Below are 19,621 nucleotides of genomic sequence, written 5' to 3' on the forward strand. Positions count from 1 at the left end.
TATTCGTACAGAACGTCAGAGTGCCTTTTTCACATTCTTCCCCTGGAGAGGAGAGCTTCTCTCTGTACTTGAAATCTGAGTTGCATGTGTGATGTCACTAATAGGTAGAACCTCTCATGATCCAATATGTGGTAACTTGACATCTATAACTTCAGCATACACAGAAATGTGCATATTCATAGATCCTTGCATTCCCAATTAGGGTAAAGGTGTAGAGATGCTGCTAAGGCATTTTTAGAAGTTTATTGAACAATTTGCTGGGAAAACCCACATTTATACCAATTGCTCTTCCATATAATCTTTACATTTTTTTCATAGATTTGAATGACAGAAATCAATTACATTTTACCGGTGGGGGTGGAGTAACTGTGACAAGCGGTATGATCAGGGGTACTTGAACTAACAGATGATGTCCACTAGAGGGAACCCCACCACAACGAGTTGTCCTCAAAAGATACACTAACAACTCAGGAGCAGAAAGCAAAGGAGAGGTCAGGCAGCATTCGCACTCAATTCCTGTAATCATACAGTGATACAGGAATAGCAAGTATCATTCCAATGATTAATGTATTATGACAGTTGTGCTCGTGGCATTGAGGCGGCTGGAATCAGAAATACAAGACTCTGCCAGTCTGGTTTTAAAAATGTATTATGAACTCATAGGAGAGAGAGACAATCAAATCAAAGTCTGTTTAGCTGGAGTAGAAGCAAAGCTTTTTTTGTATAGGAATGTGACCAGCATGGGGCCGGTAAGGAGGACACAGCACGGGACAGAGTGAATAACAGCAAATGTGTGCCAGGTAGGGGTATCTTTGATATATAAAAAGGCTCACAGTTGGAAACTTGTAAATATGAGTAACATGAACATGTTCACATCAAAAAGATTGGGAGCAGAGTTTGAATGAAGATGCAACATGTTCACAAATATTTATAATGAATTACATGGATATTATGATGGACAATGCTCTTTGCCTATAAAGTGCTATGAGATACATGATGTTATAAGTAATTATGAACCGTCTATGCACGATTATAAGTATAATGCATTATGAGTGTGTTACACCGTTTAATAAATAATGCATTCTAGACACAGGCTTCATAGTACAGTAAGTGTTACTCTGGAACAGAGTAAATGAAACTAAAAGTAAATAAAACAAAAATATTTGTTATAAACCAAATGTATATATTTGAGATAGTTCATTGAGGACACTTTCTTGGCACAATGTATAATCATAAAAAAATCCAAAACACATGCCTAATATTTTAATTGCTCATTGAGTCACATAACACTGGATTGCATAGTGGCACTACGTACTGATCTAGAGTCAGCTTCAGTCTGCTTTGAATAAAGTCATGAGGACAAGCGTTCCTGGTCACTGACCCCAGATCAGCACTTGAGTTAAACTACGACTGTTGGAGCCAAAAAGCCTTTGTTTATTTCGTTTTATTTGTACTCACGGTGCAGAGGTGTGGCATTTTCAGTCACCATGGCAACCACCACAGGGGTTGGTTACCCATATATACTGATCAGTGGGTGACGAGCCCCAGGTGTGCAAGGGGAATAGCCAAACAGTTTTTGACTGTGTTCGTGTTGATGTGCCGTATAGGTCGGCGTTCAGTGTAATTAGTTAAAGAGTTTTTTGTATTATATTACTTGGTGGAAAAAAGGTCAATAAAAGGATTGGCATATCGAAAATGATACGAGCACTCTGGACATTGAATTCTTCAAGCACGCGTGTAACTCAAGCCAGCCCACTTGCCCCTCACAGTAGGCTTATAGGTAAAGGCTCTACATTAGTCAAAAACTAAGGCTCTTTGTTTGAAATGGACAATTGCCGTTGTTATTTATTGGAAGACGAGGATAATCGCGATCGGCGCTCAAGATTCAACAGCTGATCAGCGGGACAGCGTTTTGATTTCTGAGGCCGCTGAAAGACATTAGTGACAACTGTTTGGTTCACCGTTTCGCTTGGAATTGCGCGAAACGTGGAAAATCTGGACCAAGACACGCCAGTACCGTCAGGACGAGCGGACGGATGAGGAGCTGCCCAGCACCGTCAGGACGAGCGGACGGATCAGGAGCTGCCCAGCACTGTCAGGACGAGCGGACGGATCAGGAGCTGCCCAGCACTGTCAGGACGAGCGGACGGATCAGGAGCTGCCCAGCACTGTCAGGACGAGCGGACGGACCAGGAGCTGCCCAGACGCCGTAAGGCGTCTTTGAGATCAATATTTCATATTTTCGTCATGGTATTCATATTTCACCCACGGAGTCTTGGGTGATGCTGTGGGACTCGGCACAACTCTGCAACGCTTCAATACAGCCACCTGGTGGCCAATCGGCGAGTTGCCAAACAGGAAGTTGCCCAAACCGGAAGTGGTCCGTCCCCTATTTTCGTCCGGCCACTCGGTGATCGTCCTGGGGCTCAATATAGACACCGTCGATATGAATATTTGCCATAACTCAATAATCAACATGATTTGGACATGTATTAGTAATATACAAACCAGAAATGGATCGCATCGATCAACATCCCATAATAGCGATCATTTTGCTCCACTCTCATCACCCAACGCTATGAGGAGACTGGGGTGAGTTTCAGTGTTTTTCTTTACCATTTTCGATACAAACTGCTCTGATCAATATATCACCCATACTACATGAATCATTTAACGTTGGTCATTGAATTATAAACGACCCCCCCCCCCCCCCCCTCCGTTCACCCGCAGATGACCAGTCATGACGTTTAGGACCATGTACAGTTGAAATTTTTAATATAACGTTGATCGGTATCAAACTGCATTTGATCATCTAATATATGCATTTAGGCCTATATCTCACGTTCTATGAAATACTGCAGAAAACGATAAAAACATATTTATACTCTAGACGGTATTTTAGTATGAATGTGTGAATGAAAAAGTAAAACGTTCCTACATCCTGAAGGATAGATAATTGATGTTGAATGGGCCATAGTAATGTCAATTTAGCAATACAATTTAAAAAGTTATAGCCCTGCAAAGAAGGTGAACATCTCCATAGAAAAATAGCGCTGGCGGAGGATGGTTTAGGATGGATATAAGCCGGGCAGAGAATGGGTTAAAAGGAAAGAAGTGTCTCTGCCAAACAATCAGTTTGTTGCTAGGCAACGCATCCTTGGACTGAAAAGGAGGTTTGGGAGAGATGAAAAGTTCCACCGAGAATACACAAACTTTCTCGATGACGTAATCAGTAAAGGATATGCTGAACGTGTTCCTGAACATCAAGTGGAACGGTGTAATGGAAAAGTGTGGTACATTCCACACCATGGAGTGTACCATCCCAGGAAGGGCACTCTGCGTGTCGTATTTGACTGTGGAGCAGAGTATAGAGGAAAATCTCTCAATAAGGAGCTTCTACAAGGCCCTTACCTCACCAGCACTTTGTTAGGAGTCCTCACACGTTTCCGGCAAGAACCTGTACCCTTAATGACTGATGTTAAAGCGATGTTCCATCAAGTCAATGTGGCACAGAAAGACAGAGATTTTCTTCGGTTCTTGTGGTGGCCTGACGGCGACATATCCCAAGAACTGGTAGAATATAGGATGACTGTGCATCTCTTTGGGGCAGTGTCTTCTCCTAGCTGTGCTTGTCATGCCCTCCAAAAGACAGCAGAAGATAACCACAACAGCTTCCCTGCTGAGGTACTTGACACGGTCAACAGAAACTTCTACATGGATGACTGTCTTAAGAGCGTGCCATCAGAAGAGGAGGCTGTTAAAATGGTCAAGGATTTGACAGATGTTTGTCAAAAAGGAGGCTTCCATTTGACTAAATGGATTAGAAATAACCGTGGAGTGCTGCTATCCATTCCAGAGGAAGACCGATCCAAGAATTTGCTTGACTTGGATCTCGACAGAGACCAACTGCCAGTGGAGAGGGCCCTTGGACTTCATTGGTGTGTTGATACAGACACTTTTAAGTTCAAGTTGGCACTCAAAGAACAGCCTCATACTCGACGTGGGATTCTATCGATGGTCAGCTCAATCTATGATCCTTTAGGATTTCTTGCCCCACTCACACTTCCAGCCAAGCTCATACTGCAAGATATGTGTAGGAGGAACTATGGATGGGATGATCAAATTCACCCAATTCTCCAACAGCAGTGGACGAAGTGGTTGAGAGACCTGGAAAGAGTGATGGCATTCAAAGTTGAAAGATGCCTCAAGCCGGCAGATTTTGGAGAAACCATTCGTGGTCAGTTACATCACTTCTCTGATGCCAGCGAAAGTGGATATGGCACTGTGACCTATCTGAAGATATGGAACAACAGCAACAGGTGTCATGTCTCTTTCCTGCTAGGTAAAGCCAGAGTTTGCCTACTAAAGCAAGTTACCATTCCACGCTTGGAACTCACTGCAGCTGTTCTTGCTGTTCGTGTGGACACCATGCTCAGAGCAGAAATTCAGCTTTGCCTAGAGAAATCTTGTTTCTGGACTGACAGTACTTCAGTTTTAAAGTACATCAGAAATGAAGACAAGAGATTTCACACCTTTGTGGCAAATAGGATTTCTACCATCCGAAGAACATCTGAAGTCACGCAGTGGAGGTACATTCATACCACTCAGAACCCTGCTGACAAAGCCTCAAGGGGAGTTACGGTGGATGATTTTCTGACCAACAGAAGGTGGATTGAAGGCCCTGAGTTTCTTTGGAAACCAGAGGAAGAGTGGCCAGATAGCATCTTGGATTACAACATTGCTGCTGATGACCCTGAGGTCAAAAAGGATCTCACCATCAACGCAGTAATTGTTGATGCACCAAGTGCCACACACCAACTGATCACCTACTTTTCTGACTGGAAAAGGTTGAAAAGGTCAGTTGCTTGGATCCTGAAATGACGAAAGACTATTGGAGATGAGTCATAAAAGAAACCAACCGAGTCATGAAGATGCAGACAAAGTGGAACAGGAAATGCAACAAAGTAGAGCTGCATTGGGAAACCAGAACTTAACACCAGATGATCTTTCTACAGCTGAGTCTGCCATCATTCGCTTCACTCAACAGCAAAGGTTCCCTGATGAACTTGCTGTGTTGACATCTGGAAAGGGTGAAGTAAAGAAAGACAGTCCCATCTATAAACTGGACCCCATTCTGGAGGATGGCTTGCTTAGAGTTGGAGGGAGGTTGAGTAGGGCAGCAATGTCTGAGGAATCTAAACATCCTGTTATCCTCTCAAAAGACCTCCATGTATCGACTCTCATACTAAAGCACATCCACGAACAGATGGGTCATGGTGGGAGAAACCATGTTCTCTCCAGATTGCGCCGAAAATATTTGATCACTAGTGCCAATGCAGCAACAAGAAAGGTCCTGTCTGACTGTCTTCTGCAAACACCATAGAGGAAAGTTGGGTGAGCAGAAGATGTCAGACTTGCCTCTAGAGCGAATCGTTGCTGATCTTCCTCCATTTACCAATGTTGGAGTTGATTATTTCGGCCCGATTGAGGTCAAGAGGGGACATTCCTTTGAAAAGCGCTATGGAGTCATTTTCACCTGTATGGCACGTAGAGCAGTCCATTTGGAAGTCACTTATTCATTGGATACGGACTCCTGTATAAATGCTCTACGCAGGTTTGTTTGTAGAAGAGGACCCATCTCTCATTTAAGATCGGACAATGGAACCAATTTTGTTGGTGCTAAAAGAGAGTTGAGGGAAGCTCTCGCTGCTTTAAACCACAGCAAAATCCAATCAGCTTTTCTGGAGGAAGGAATTCAGTGGAGCTTCAACCCACCAACAGCCTCTCATCATGGAGGTGCATGGGAGCGCATCATACGGATGATTCGACAAATACTAACATCAGTTCTACACCAGCAAACCTTGAATGACGAAGGATTTCATACAGTGCTGTGTGAAGTCGAAGCCATTCTTAATGACCGCCCCATAACAAAGTTGTCTGGAGATCCCAACGATCTGGAAGCTCTCACTCCCAATCACATTCTCACAATGAAAAGAATGCCAATCTTGCCACCTGGATTGTTTGAGAAGTCCGACCTCTACCTCAAAAGGAGATGGAGACAAGTCCAATACATCTCAGACCTTTTTTGGAAACGCTGGCTGAGAGAATACTTCGGCAGAGGTGGAGTAAGGAGAGACGAAGTCTTGTCCCTGGAGACATTATATTGATCGCAGACGCTACAGCTCCACGTGGTTCCTGGTTACTTGGGAGAGTCCTGGAGACCTATCCCGACAGGAAAGGACTGGTGCGTTCTGCACGAGTGAAGACTAAAACGAGCACACTGGATAGACCAGTAACTAAACTTTGCTTGCTTCAAGAAGCTGCAATTTAAAGCTTCCAATTCAGATAATTGTTTTTGGAGTTCTTTTTTATGAATGTATTAGCTCCATTACGTAAATATTATTTTGAATTGTTCCTGGCCTCCTGCCATTCTCAATTAGGGGCCGGTATGTTGGAGCCAAAAAGCCTTTGTTTATTTCGTTTTATTTGTACTCGCGGTGCAGAGGTGTGGCATTTTCAGTCACCATGGCAACCACCACAGGGGTTGGTTACCCATTTATACTGATCAGTGGGTGACGAGCCCCAGGTGTGCAAGGGGAATAGCCAAACAGTTTTTGACCGTGTTCGTGTTGATGTGCCGTATAGGTCGGCGTTCAGTGTAATTAGTTAAAGAGTTTTTTATATTATATTACTTGGTAGAAAAAAGGTCAATAAAAGGATTGGCATATCGAAAATGATACGAGCACTCTGGACATTGAATTCTTCACGCACGCGTCTAACTCAAGCCAGCCCACTTGCCCCTCACAGTAGGCTTATAGGTAAAGGCTCTACATTGAACTCTGGGAATTTGATATAATGTGATCCTGAGGTCAGCACCATCAGGGCCTCTCCGTTACGCTCCTCATCAGTCACCAGCTGGAAGAAGTTCTTGGCAACCTCAGGCACCCTAGAACAAAGAGGGAAGAGAGCCTGTTAGTATTATAGAACAAGGACACACAGTCTAATCAGAAAATGTAAATAAAGTACTAATGGACCACTTGGAAAAAAGGTACATAATGTACGTTATGTTATAGCCATGAGTACTATTTTTGTATAAGGAGTTTGTATAAGTATTATGTTAAAACCTAGCAATACTTTGATTATGGTTTGTTTTAAGGTAACAGTGTGGTTATGGTTAGGGTTAAGGTTAGGGTTTGGACAAGGCTATAAGAAAAGTGTGTCTGTAGTTTTGAGGTAAAGGCACTTGCCTCTCATGTGGGCACCAGCAGGGGAACTCAAAGGTTAAGTTAATAATTTTTGAATATGTAATATATCTACTTATTTGCAATACATACACATTGTGATAAATACGTCAATATATTACTTATGGCTATAACATAATGTACAATATGTACCTTTTTCCTGTGGTTGATTAGTATTTTATTTACATATTTTAAGCGAGATCGGGCTGGTATAGAATGCTATATAGAATACGAAGGATCGTGGCAGATCCTGAGTCAAAGTGTAATGTGTGTGAACCACCACTAGGGGCAGAGTGGCTAACTGTGAGTGAATGATTTAATTAATTCATTAGAGCCGAGTGGCCAGAGCTTTGTGCTGCCCCCCTCATGGCCAAGGCATGAGAGTTAGAAAACCCACAGTGGCTCAGGAGGTAGAGCAGTCATCTGATAATCGGAAAGTTCCCGATTCGATTCCCGCTCCGATTCCCGCTCCTGCCGGGCAGCTTGTCGAAGTGTCCTTGAGCAAGACACTTAACCCCCAATTGCTCCCGATGAGCAGGTTGGCACCTTGCATGGTTGCCTTCGCCATTGGTGTGTGAATGTGTGAGTGAATGGGTGAATGTGAGCAACAAAATTGTAAAGCATTTTGGATAAATGTGCTATATAAAGGCACCATTTACCATTCAATTTTATGGACATTATGTGACATTTACAATTGACATCACAGTTTTTGGAAATTTTCATTGCCCAAGTTGGCTAGATTGGGGATCAAGTTGCTCTTCAAGTTGCTATGCTTGCCATTGTGTTACCATAGTTACACTTGGTAGTTGTATCACCAAGCCCTTTGTTTACCAACATTCTGATTTGGTCTATATATAGACATTTTTGGGTGGAATTCCGTTGCTAGGGCAAAAGTGTATTATTCCCGTCAGCTGTTGTTATTAGCAAACACTGCAACAGGAAATAAATGTGCAGAGCCCATTTAGAATGTTGTATGTTGGTCCAGAGCTGTGACACCTTTTAGTGTTGCAGTGAATGAATGGATGAATGGGCTAGCATGCAGTATCTGTCTCTATCATGCAGTATCTGTCTCTAATCCCTTCAATCTCACCATTGTTACACTCTACCGCCCTCCAGGTCCGCTCGATCACTTCACAGATGAGCTGGACATGCTTCTAAGCTCCTTACCGGAAGATGGTACCCCTCTCCTTCTATTGGGCGACTTCAACCTACCTGACTCATCTCAGTCAGTCATAGTAGTCTCCCTCCTACAATCGTTTGACCTGACTCCCACTGCCATGCCTCCCACCCACAAAGCAGGCAACTCCTTGGATCTCATATTTCCCCGTAACTCCAGCATCATTAACACCACGGTAACTCCCCTACATGTATCTGACCATTCCTTCATATCCTTCTCATTAACTCTCATGCTTAACCGAAATGTCTTCACCCCAACTCAAACAGTCTCACTCAGACGCAACCTGCCCTCCCTATCCCCCTCCACCGTCTCCTCGCAGGAATGGGAGTGGCTGGCTCTGCGCTGACATCATACCTCAATGACCGTTCCTACCAAGTGTCATGGAGAGGGACCCTGTCGGCCACCCGCCCCCTGCGGACGGGTGTCCCCCAGGGCTCGGTTTTAGGACCCCTTCTCTTCTCCCTCTACACTAAATCACTGGGTAACATTATCACGTCTCATGGCTTCTCCTACCATTGTTATGCCGACGATACTCAACTCTTCCTCTCCTTCCCTCCCTCAGATATCCACGTCTCTGAGCGGATCTCGGCCCGTCTGTCCGACATCTCCGCCTGGATGACGACCAACCACGTCAAACTGAACCTAAGCAAAACAGAATTGCTCCACCTGCCGGCCAAATCCTCCCCCCTGACAGACCTTTCCATCACAGTCGAGAATGCAGCTGTGACCGCGTCCCCGACCGCCAAGAACCTTGGTGTTGTCCTCGATGACCAGTTGAACTTCTCTGGTCACATCGCAGCGACAACCAGAACCTACCGATTCCTCCTGAGCAACGTCAGAAGGATCCACCCCTTCCTGACAAAAGAAGCCACCCAACTCCTCGTCCAATCAACAGTCATCTTCCGCCTCGACTACTGCAACGCACTGCTCGCTGGCCTCCCAGCCACTGCCACTAAGCCTCTTCAACTCATTCAGAACACAGCGGCCCGCCTGATCTCAAACCTACCGAAGTCGGCCCATGTCACCCCACTTCTTAGGGACCTGCACTGGCTCCCCATTGCTGCACAAATCCGCTTCAAGGCCCTCGACCTAGCATAGTCGTCCAATCTTTCGCCGTCGACTAAAGGCGCACTTCAACCATTATCTGAATTAAAAAATAAAAATAGAAATCTAACCCTAACTAACCTTACTGTCATGCACTTGTCCTAATAAACTAACCTACACTGTAGCACTCAACACTTTGATGAACATTGTTGCTCAGCTGATAGAGTTGTGCCCTTCCTGATGACTTGTCGTACAGAACTTGTAAGTTGCTTTGGAGAAAAGCGTCAGCTAAATGACTAAATGTAAATGTAAATGTAGTAGATTTCACACCCTTTAATTTCAGAAAACAGTGACGCCGAGATGTCGCCTATCATTCTGCTTGGATTCATAACTGGAGATAGTTACGGCACTCATCATTGCATCCTGTATGATAAGGTGGGTTGGTCTTCTCTATCAGAAAGACTAAATAGAAATTGGTATCTGTTCATCTTTAAGACCATTGATGGAAAAATGTTGATTGGAATTATGGTCCTCATCTAACGATTGGCTTACGCTTGAGGTCCCATGAGTTCAGTCTGAACATGCATAAGTCTGCCTTTTGTTTTGATGCACATCCAACTACAACTACTAGGAACCTAAAAAAGGACAATAACACTATCTTGTGCATACTGCACCTTATGTGATACTGTGATAACTGTATATTTAGATAGTTAATTATATTGGCTTGTTATATTGTTTACACTGCTTGTTTTTACTACCCCCCTCCCCCCCCTCCATGCTGCTATGATGCCTGAATGTCCCCAAGGGGATCAATAAAGGAATATCTTATCTTATCGGTTTTTAATTTAAGAACATGATCGCAAACCTCCCTACCTCAGTATGTAACAGTTTTTTATTTAAATACATGATCACAAACCCCCCCACCTCAGTATGTAACCGTTTTTATTTAAATACATGAAAACCCCCCTACCTCAGTAGTAACTGTTTTTCATTTAAATATATGATCACAAACCTCCCTACCTCAGTATGTAACTGTTTTTAATGGAATTTGATCTCAGTTTTTTTTCTCTTTCTACTTGTCTGACTTGTTTTTGTTTTGTTTTTGCAAATGTCTTTCTTTCCCTTGTATACAACTTGAATTGTTTGTGAACTTGTAATCTGGACAACATTGCAAATGAGATTTAGAGGATAAATAAACCCATCAAACAGTGACGACATTTGTACACAGTTGATTCGTTTGGCAACGGTGAGTATACTGTTGCAGCAACAGGAACAATGAGGGAGGACTCACTCCAACATCCCAAACTTCTCAATGATCTTCATGGTCGCTCCGCGCAGATGGGAGTATTGGCCCACCATCTCCTGCGAGTCCAGGTTGCCGATGATGGCAGTTTGTACAAAACCTGGACAAAGGGCGTTGACCCTTATTCCATAGCCCGATACCCTAGAGGCTTCCTAGTTACATGGACACACACACACACACAAGCAGTTCAGGAGGAGGTTAACATTACAACATAAAGGTAACCCAGTTTGTTTACTGTGCTTGCATTGCCAGACGTACATATTACATTGTTATCACTAGCTTACGAGACAAAGCTCAGATGATTAAATGAACGCTGTGCACACAGGGCTGGGCAGGTTCATTTCAAAAGCGCAATCTGTTGCAGGTAAGGTTTACGTAATCCGTTGCTCAAGTTCAGTAACGCAATCTGACTACTTGAGGTTACTTTTGGAAGACTTTGTCCCCACGGTCCATAGCACAAGAAATGCCACTTTAAGTGGAATCCAACCTAAATCGGATCCTTTGCAGGTGGCGGGCCAGATAAGACTGTGGCTTTGGAGAACATATTATGTATCTTTACAACTATTTCATACAACTTCCTTGAATCTGTGGAACAAAGAAACAAGTCTAAATCTCGTTTTAATTATTTATTTTCCCTTATCTTCCCTTCTATTGAACATGCCATCTTATCTTAAAATAAAAGATAATATCCATCTTATCTTAAAAAGAAAAGACGTACACTACCATTGCTGGCAAGGGCCTTGGCTGTGACGGGTATGAGTTCTCAGTTCACGGACTTCACAGGGTCATATGCACAAGCCATGCACCCAAACGCACTTATTACGCGTCTCTGTGATCTGTAGGTTCACCCCTGAACTTGAGTCTTTATGCAGCCAGCCCCAACGTGTCAATCGGAACAGATGTTTTTCAGATGAGCTGATTTCAAATACAGGGGTTCCTCCGGGCTGCGCCCCGTCCCCAGTTTTACTCTCTACACGATATCAAGGAGATCATGTGCAATAACGACTACCTCAGAAGATAAGACGATATTTACATTTGACATTTTGTCATTTAGCGGACGCTTTTGCTCTGTGCTCGATGTGGCTCTGGTATCTCCCCTGATCAATGTTCAGTCTTTGAACAACATATGTGGACTATGTTGCTGAGCTGACAGTGTGGGTTGATAAGAGCAATTTTAATCAATGTGAATAAAACCAGATGTGCCTAGGAGGCAACAAGACCATCATTCCCCACCCACTGTCAAAGCCACTGGGAATCAATGACCAAAATGTGGAGCAAGTACCCTGTTTTAAACACCTTGGCACTGAAATAGACCAGACCCTCTCTTTCTTAGGGCAATGGGGAGGCTGTATAGACGAAGGCTGCGGAAACGTAGGGGGGTTCAATGTCAAAAAAAATAGATATTGAGCAGAGTCTACCAACCTCTGATTGAAAGTGTACCAACTTTCAACATTGTGTCCTGGTTTTGGTCACTTGGTCTGTGAGGAGCCAAGCCAAACTCTCCAACGTGGGATGCAAATTGTCCTCTTACAGACGGAGTTAAAATAGGTCAGGATAGCTTTCTACGTAAACAACTTTCTGGGTGAACATTACGATGAGTTATGGCTTTGCAGCTTGGCCAACAACTGGCAACCCATTTCCAGGTCACCATCAACGTCCTTCCGGGCGATAGACAATACTCGTTTAAGTTTAAGTTTATTAATTTTTTTTTACCCAGGGACAGTGCACATTAATCAACATCTTCAGTTCCCACATCAATGTAAATGTGCCAGAGTTAGCTAATGAGCTAGTTTTCATCTGTAGTCCCTGCCTAACATGCATGTCTTAAAAAAGGACCCTGGTGGTAGGCTACTGCTAGAGGGAAGTACGGGTGGGAGGAGACGATACTGTCCTGGCCAGTCAGAACTAGGAGGTCGAGCCGCGCAGCGTTAGCTTGTATGTGTTGTGTAGGTTTACTGCATTTTGCTCGCAAGAGACTGCACATATTAAGAATCTACCACATTTTGACATTGTGACAATAACTAAGGACTAGCAGACAGTTTATACGTTTATAATAGTCACTTCTGTCTGGCCGTGACAATATCGTCTCCACCTGTACATTCCGTCTAGTGATACAGTCTTGAAATCTCTACTCATTTACTTTACTAGAACATGTGATTGGAATTGATGTTATTCACTCTATAGTGCGTTTGATATAAATAAAAACAAACCAGCATACCGCCATGGCTCGAGTGAAGCCCACCACTCCATGCTTAGCAGCAGTGTAGACGGGACAGCTCAGTAATGGGCCGAGGCCTGTGGGAACAGGATATATTCAGATCATAATACTCAACAACGTGTCAGCTAAGCAGGGTTGTGAATACAGGTGAAGTATTTCCAAAACGCATTGTTGATGGGGATAAAATAGGATACGACTAGCACCTGGCATCACTTTCATTTCATAGCGGGTTGAAAATCTAATGCAAGCCTATTCCTCAAGATGAAAAGAGCTAATAAGTCAACAACAACCTCTTGGTAATGATGACAGAGTTTGGAACCCAACCCGGGCGCAGAGAGAGAGTGATCTGCCTTCCAAACAATCTACAAAGCCCCGTTTGGAAAACTACAAGTCATCTGGTGCTCGTTGGTCCATTTAACCAGGATCACAAAGATCTGATCAGAGAAAACGGTCCTTCCGTGTTCTAGTGAAAGACTGGAATTGCTAGAGCTTTTTCATGTGTCAGTGGACTAATTAGCCTAATCATCGTGGATCTTTAGACCACGGTGAAAACGCAGACAACAATGGGCTGAGCAAACCTTTTATTTATTATTTTCTTAATTCAGTTTATAAACAAAAATGCACACATATGCACATACCTACATACACACATATATACATACACACATGTATGTATACACACTATAATAATAATCATATTATTAGGGCGGCTGGGTAGCGCAGCGGACTAAGCGTCTGCCTACCACCGCAGAGACACTGGTATCGAATCCAGCTGTCAGCAGTACCTCGTCGTCCATACTAACCAATTGGCAGTGTTAGCGGGTGGGAAGCCGGCGGGGTGTGCATCCTGGTCGCTGTAAACAGCGACTCCTACAGGTCGGTCGGGGCGCCTGCTCAGCGAGGGAGGGAACTGGGGCAAGTAGTGTGAGCCTCCCACACGTTACACTCCCCCAGTGAGAGTCCTCGCTGTCAGGTGAAAAGAAGCGGCTGGCTGACTCTGCATGTATCGGAGGGGACATGTGATCGTATCTCACTGATTCTTGAGAGTCGGGACAAAACATGTCCTACATAGAAAAGTCTAATTTATATAAAAAATAAAGAAATTAATAATGATTGACATACTCACAAAGTTCAATCTAAAGGTATTGTGTATACTGATGTTATGTTTTAGCACATATTTGTTTTTTGGGGGATATTTGTTTAAATGTATAATCTGTGGTTAGAAGCTCCCATGTTAATTTCCTTGTCCTCAGTAAGGGTCACATTATTGACCAGCCCAAAAAAGCTTGAAAAACCTCTCCACTTGTGAAAACATACATATCAAATCAAGGATAAGGGTTATAAATGTATAAAACAATGCATGCCATGAAACTCAAATAATATTTTCCATAGAAATCTGCCTATCAAAGTTGTGTCCTCAGTTTATGTCAACTCCGTCAGACTTTTTCATAAACCTAATTAAATCAGGCAATAGCATGGCCAGCTCTATCCCTGAGGACCCCTTTTCCTTTCCCTGCCTGTGGTGAATGCAACACTACCACACATGGTCTGGTAAATTTGATACGTTTTGATATTTTAGACAAACAATGTCAATATTCCTATGGTCACAGCTGGAACATGTCAACACCATCTCTCCGTTATTATACTTTTAAAAAACAATAGTGGATTGAATTCAAGTGTTTCAGTGAGATTATTAAGACAGCTAGCAACTGCCAAAAAACTAGCTAGCTGCAGTGCACAATACAGGCTTGGAGGGAAAATGTGTGCCTTTTTGTCAACTCAGTCAGACATCAACTCCGTCAGATTTTGTGTCTGATGGAGTTGACGTGTAAGCTGACGGAGTTGACAAATCCATCAATAACCTCATAATATGCTATTATTATACTATTTTTGAACATGGTAAAGGATTTAAATGTTATTTCAGAGTTGTATCTGCACAGAAGTGTGCATATAATAGCATGCATTACAATACACTTCTGACTTTTAGAGCATGGGCAGGCTGTGGTCTGCTTATTGAATAATTGTCTTACTTTCCCAGCACATGTGTTAATACATAAATATAAATATATCACTTGTCTACGTGGTTGATTGATTGATGTAAAATTTCATAACCCAGTAGGGATACAAGACAGAAGAAAACCGTTATTCTTGTTCTTATACTGTTTACTTAGATCATCAGAGAAAAGGTGAACGGTGGTAAACTGTGGATATTTCATCTTAATATCTTTATAATAATTCTTACTAAGGACTGGTCCATGTGTGTCTACTGTAGATTGCTACATCATCCTTTATCTGACTCTTTCCATCCATAGTGTAATACATTATGGTATGGAGTGATCAACAGGATAATATTTTGCTAGTCAGTTGTCTCAATCTTATCAGTTGTCAGTCACAAGTGTAGAGTTCAAGAAAAATCAGGATCAGATAAAAATCAGATCAGGATATTCTAGATAACAATGCCAGACAGTGCAGGGAGTCTCTCAGACAGGAAAAGCAACGAAGTAAAATGCGAAAAAGGCATTCAAGAGAAATAAAAACTATGAAAGAGAATATTACAAATGTAACAAAGCAACGAAACAACCTGATAAAAACAATAATGCGCAGAAAAAAGGCTACAAATACATCACCACTGGACTCTCCAGGCACAGAAACAAAGAAGATGCTATCAGGAAGCAAAGTAAGGAATCCGAAAATCCAAAAGACCCTTCTATTCCACAACATCCCCAGAAGAGAGCTGAAGACAAACAAACTCCTGGCCCACGGCGCCAAAAACCAGCACTGAGTGTGTCATCAGGCACGATTCTTAAAAAGTATCGTCTTCTTCAACAAATGAAAGAGTTTGGGTTAACCTACAAGTTAATGAGAGAAAAGGAGCAGCCTCAGAAAAAGCCAACATTAATACAGGGTATAACACAGACTGTTCAGGATTTCTTCCTGAACTCTACACGTGTGACAACGGATAAGACTGACACAATCACCAGGAACAAGATCAAGCGGCACATAATGATCCTGCTAGACTCCATGCTCAACCTCCACACCAGATTAAGAACCACTGTAAAGCCGAGCTATTCTTCATTCTGTGCTCTGAGGCCCTTCTATGTCACAGCACCAAAAGCATCTGATCGGAAGACATGTCTGTGTCAAATACATGAAAATGCATGCTTAATGCTCGAGGTCCTTAAAATGTCTGGTGTTGTGAAGTCAAACAAACTGGATGACAGTTTTCAATTAGTTTGTTGCTCTCCAGCAAGTGAGGCCTGCCTTCTTCGCGCCTGTTCACAATGTCTAAACAAAGGTACAGTTACAACCCAAGAGCAAGACAAAATCGATGTTCAATGGAGGCAGTGGGAGAGAGTTCAAGAAGACACATGCAATGGAATCGACATGAACACTAAGCTCGTCGAACACCGAGGCAGCCTTTCATTGCTCATCAAACTCTATGAGCAAAAACTCAGAAAGGAAACCACAACACATGTGTGTTCATTGCGAAACCAGTCAAAAGAATACAGCAACACAATTGAGTCCTGTGATGAGAGTACAGCAATCGTCCATGTTGACTTTTCAGAATCCTGGAAATTCAAATATAAAGCTGAAGTTCAGGCCTGCCATTTCGGACAAAATCTGCCACAGATAACACTCCATACCAGAATGTATTACACTAAGGGTGGAAAGGCAGGGTTTTGCACACTGTCAGAGTCAAAGAGACAGGATGCTGCAGCAATCTGGACACAAATGGATCCAGTCCTAAAAGATATCAAGACAAAATATCCACAGGTTACCACCGTGCACTTTTGGTCTGATGGTCCAAGCAAACAAGAACAAGAAGAACTTTTTTCTTCTGTCTGGTATTCCACCTACACTGGGGTTTGAAAGGACAACGTGGAACTTCTTCCCCACTTCTCATGGTAAGGGCGCACCAGACGGCATTGGCGGAACAGTAAAAAGAACAGCTGACAACCTGGTCGAAATTATGTGACGGATGGACACATATTCTTCAAAAAGGTCTCAAACAGTCTGAATGGTGTTCAGCTGTATCATATTGTGGAAGAAGACATGCAAAGATACGACACACTTCTCATGAATCCTCTCAAACCGGTTCCCTCAACAAGACAAATACACCAGATCATCGCACATAAGGACAGGATCCACAACAGACAACTATCCTGCTTTTGCAGCGAGATGTTGGATTGCCAGTGCTTCTGCCCAGCTACCTCCTATTACCATGGCAACCCAGGAGAACAGCAGAGTGATACACGGATGGCAAGGAAGAAGAGACCTCTGGCCATGTTGTGGGAGGAGATGGAAAATGAGATGGAAGAGGGTATGGAGATGGAAGATGTAATGGAGGAGTTGGACGAAGAACCTTTGAAAGGTCCTGAGGGTACGGTGACAGTAACGACTGTTAGCAGCCTTAGTAATGGAGACTGGTTAGCAGTAGTATATGATGACCACTGGTGGCTAGCCAAGACCATCGATGTGGATAATGAGCAACAAGATGTGAAAGTGGAATTTCTGCATCCCCATGGTCCAACAGAAATGTGGTTCAGCCCAAATGTGGCAAGAAGGATGTCTGTTTCTGCCCAGTTCAAGACATCATAGTGAAACTAATCAGAAATGCAGAAGGAAAGGAAGAGGAGAAGTGGGTGAGAAAGTGGAGATCAGGAAGTGGTGTAGAGGAGGTAGATGAAAACAGGGACGAGAAGAAGGGGTCCTGTTCTCCATTACTGTTTTTGTTGTTGGAAACGGTGCATTTTGTAATAGTTGGAAACAGTGTATGTAAAGTTTGTTGTTTATTACAATTGAGTTAACAAAATGTTCAGTATAAGACAAGGAGTTATTAGTTCTTATTATTGTCACTTCCATCTGTTTAAAAAATTGAGCAGAGATGCAAATCCAATTTTGTCAACTCTGTCAGTTTCTCGTCAACACCGTCAGATCATTGTCAACACCGTCAGATATTTATTTTTGTTAATCTTGGGGAAAATACAAATTCCTTCTTCAGTTTATGTTGTTTAAGTAATAAAGGAGCATTAGATCTTCATCCTCTTGCGTCTTGTTTACTTAATGATCTTTTTTTAATCATATTAAAATTAAAAACAAAGTTTGAAAATGCTAATATTTCTAACTCTGGGTTTTCAGAATAGTGTGAAATTACACCTGAGGTTTATATATTATATTTTATTGCATACCAGAGTAACTAAACACTATTACAACATACTTCAGACATTTAGATTCTTGTTGGACTGGAATAATTAGAATTATATACTTTTTTGTGTGTCTGACGGAGTTAACACAAATCAAGTTTCAAAGGGAAACATGTGAATTTGTTGAAAATGTTTTTCTATGTAGAGCCCGCACATTTACATGGTTAAATAGCTCAGACCTTTCTCTACATGAATATATAACTCTAATTAATATAGTGTGCATTCTCAAAATATAATATTTAAAAAGTGTTTTGTCCCGACTCTCAAGAATCAGTGATCTATCAACCCTCCCTAGACCGGCAAGTGGGGGGCAAATGCACGCAACGACCAGGAAGGGGAGGGGGGAATTGGCATAACGACTAAATTGGGATGGGAGAAAAACACAGAAAAAGTAGATACAAAAAAAATTATAATCATATTAATAGTAATGAAAAAATTATAAATAAATAATACATTTAATGTTATGTAGGTGTGAGCAATTACTGACATGTACATTGTTTGGCAACGAATAGGAAAATTTTACAGCATTATGCAACTTTGGATCTAACTGGCCACTTCATAGGTATGTCATGATGTCAAGTGAGGGATATGCTTTGCACAAATTTTATAAAGGGGGCCAGGGTTTTAACAAATCTGTCTCTGACGCTACTCTGGTTATATCTCAGCTTCTCCAATGGAATCTGTTAGAAGATCTAAGAGTAGTGGCGTTTTCCGACCCTGGACTCCCAAAGGCAGGAGAGTTCAAGGGGGAGGTGGAATTAACCCTTTCACTACCACACTACAGAAGGTTAACCCTTGCACTACCACACTACAGAAGGTTAACCCTTGCACTACCACTACAGACAGTTAACCCTTTCACTACCACACTACAGACGGTTAACGGACCAATCTTTCGCCGTCGACTAAAAACACACTTCAATCAATATCTGAAATGAAGGAGACAACTAAACAACTAACCTTTGTACTGTCGTCTACCAGCATGCACTTTTACACTAAATAATCTTCCTTGCCTATAATACTACCTACTGTACTAATATGTACAGTATCTACTACTATTCACTCAACACTGCAGCACTCAAGTTTCAACACCGTTTGATGAACGTTGTTACTCAGCTGAAAGAGTTACCCTTCCTGCTAACTTGTCGTAGGCCTACAGAACTTGTAAGTAGATCAAACGTAGTACATAAAAGCGTCGGCTAAATGACAAAAATGTCAAATGTAAATGGTAGAGATAGTACAATTGAAAACTGGAGGCCTGAAGAGGAACAGGCCTTGTCCTCATTGTGGGACATTGACACCGTCAACTCAGGATCTAAAAGAGTTGTAAAAAGCTACTGACACAGCCACATGTTAGCGCTGTGAAACACAGTAGAAATTACCCCTGGCAGGTCAGCCTCACTCAACCTAGCTGTGGTATAGTGACCATAAGCCAGC

At 42.5% G+C, this 19,621-nt stretch overlaps 1 protein-coding gene across 1 annotated transcript in view; it reads right to left on the minus strand.

The window, feature by feature from the left end:
- Positions 1-2,719: 2,719 nt before the first annotated feature.
- The window catches only part of LOC311232803 (15-hydroxyprostaglandin dehydrogenase [NAD(+)]), a 43,238-nt gene continuing 26,336 nt past the window's right edge, over positions 2,720-19,621 (minus strand). The window contains exons 5-7 of the mRNA XM_084319603.1: positions 12,984-13,060; positions 10,754-10,917; positions 2,720-6,946 (exon numbers count right to left, since the gene is read on the minus strand). Of these exons, the coding sequence (XP_084175729.1) occupies positions 6,802-6,946; positions 10,754-10,917; positions 12,984-13,060 (386 nt within the window). The 3' untranslated portion in view covers positions 2,720-6,801. The remainder of the gene's footprint in view (positions 6,947-10,753; positions 10,918-12,983; positions 13,061-19,621) is intronic.

This window comes from Notolepis coatsorum (assembly GCF_963971535.1).
Source record: "Notolepis coatsorum genome assembly, chromosome: 8".
NCBI classification, from domain to species: Eukaryota; Metazoa; Chordata; class Actinopteri; order Aulopiformes; family Paralepididae; genus Notolepis; species Notolepis coatsorum.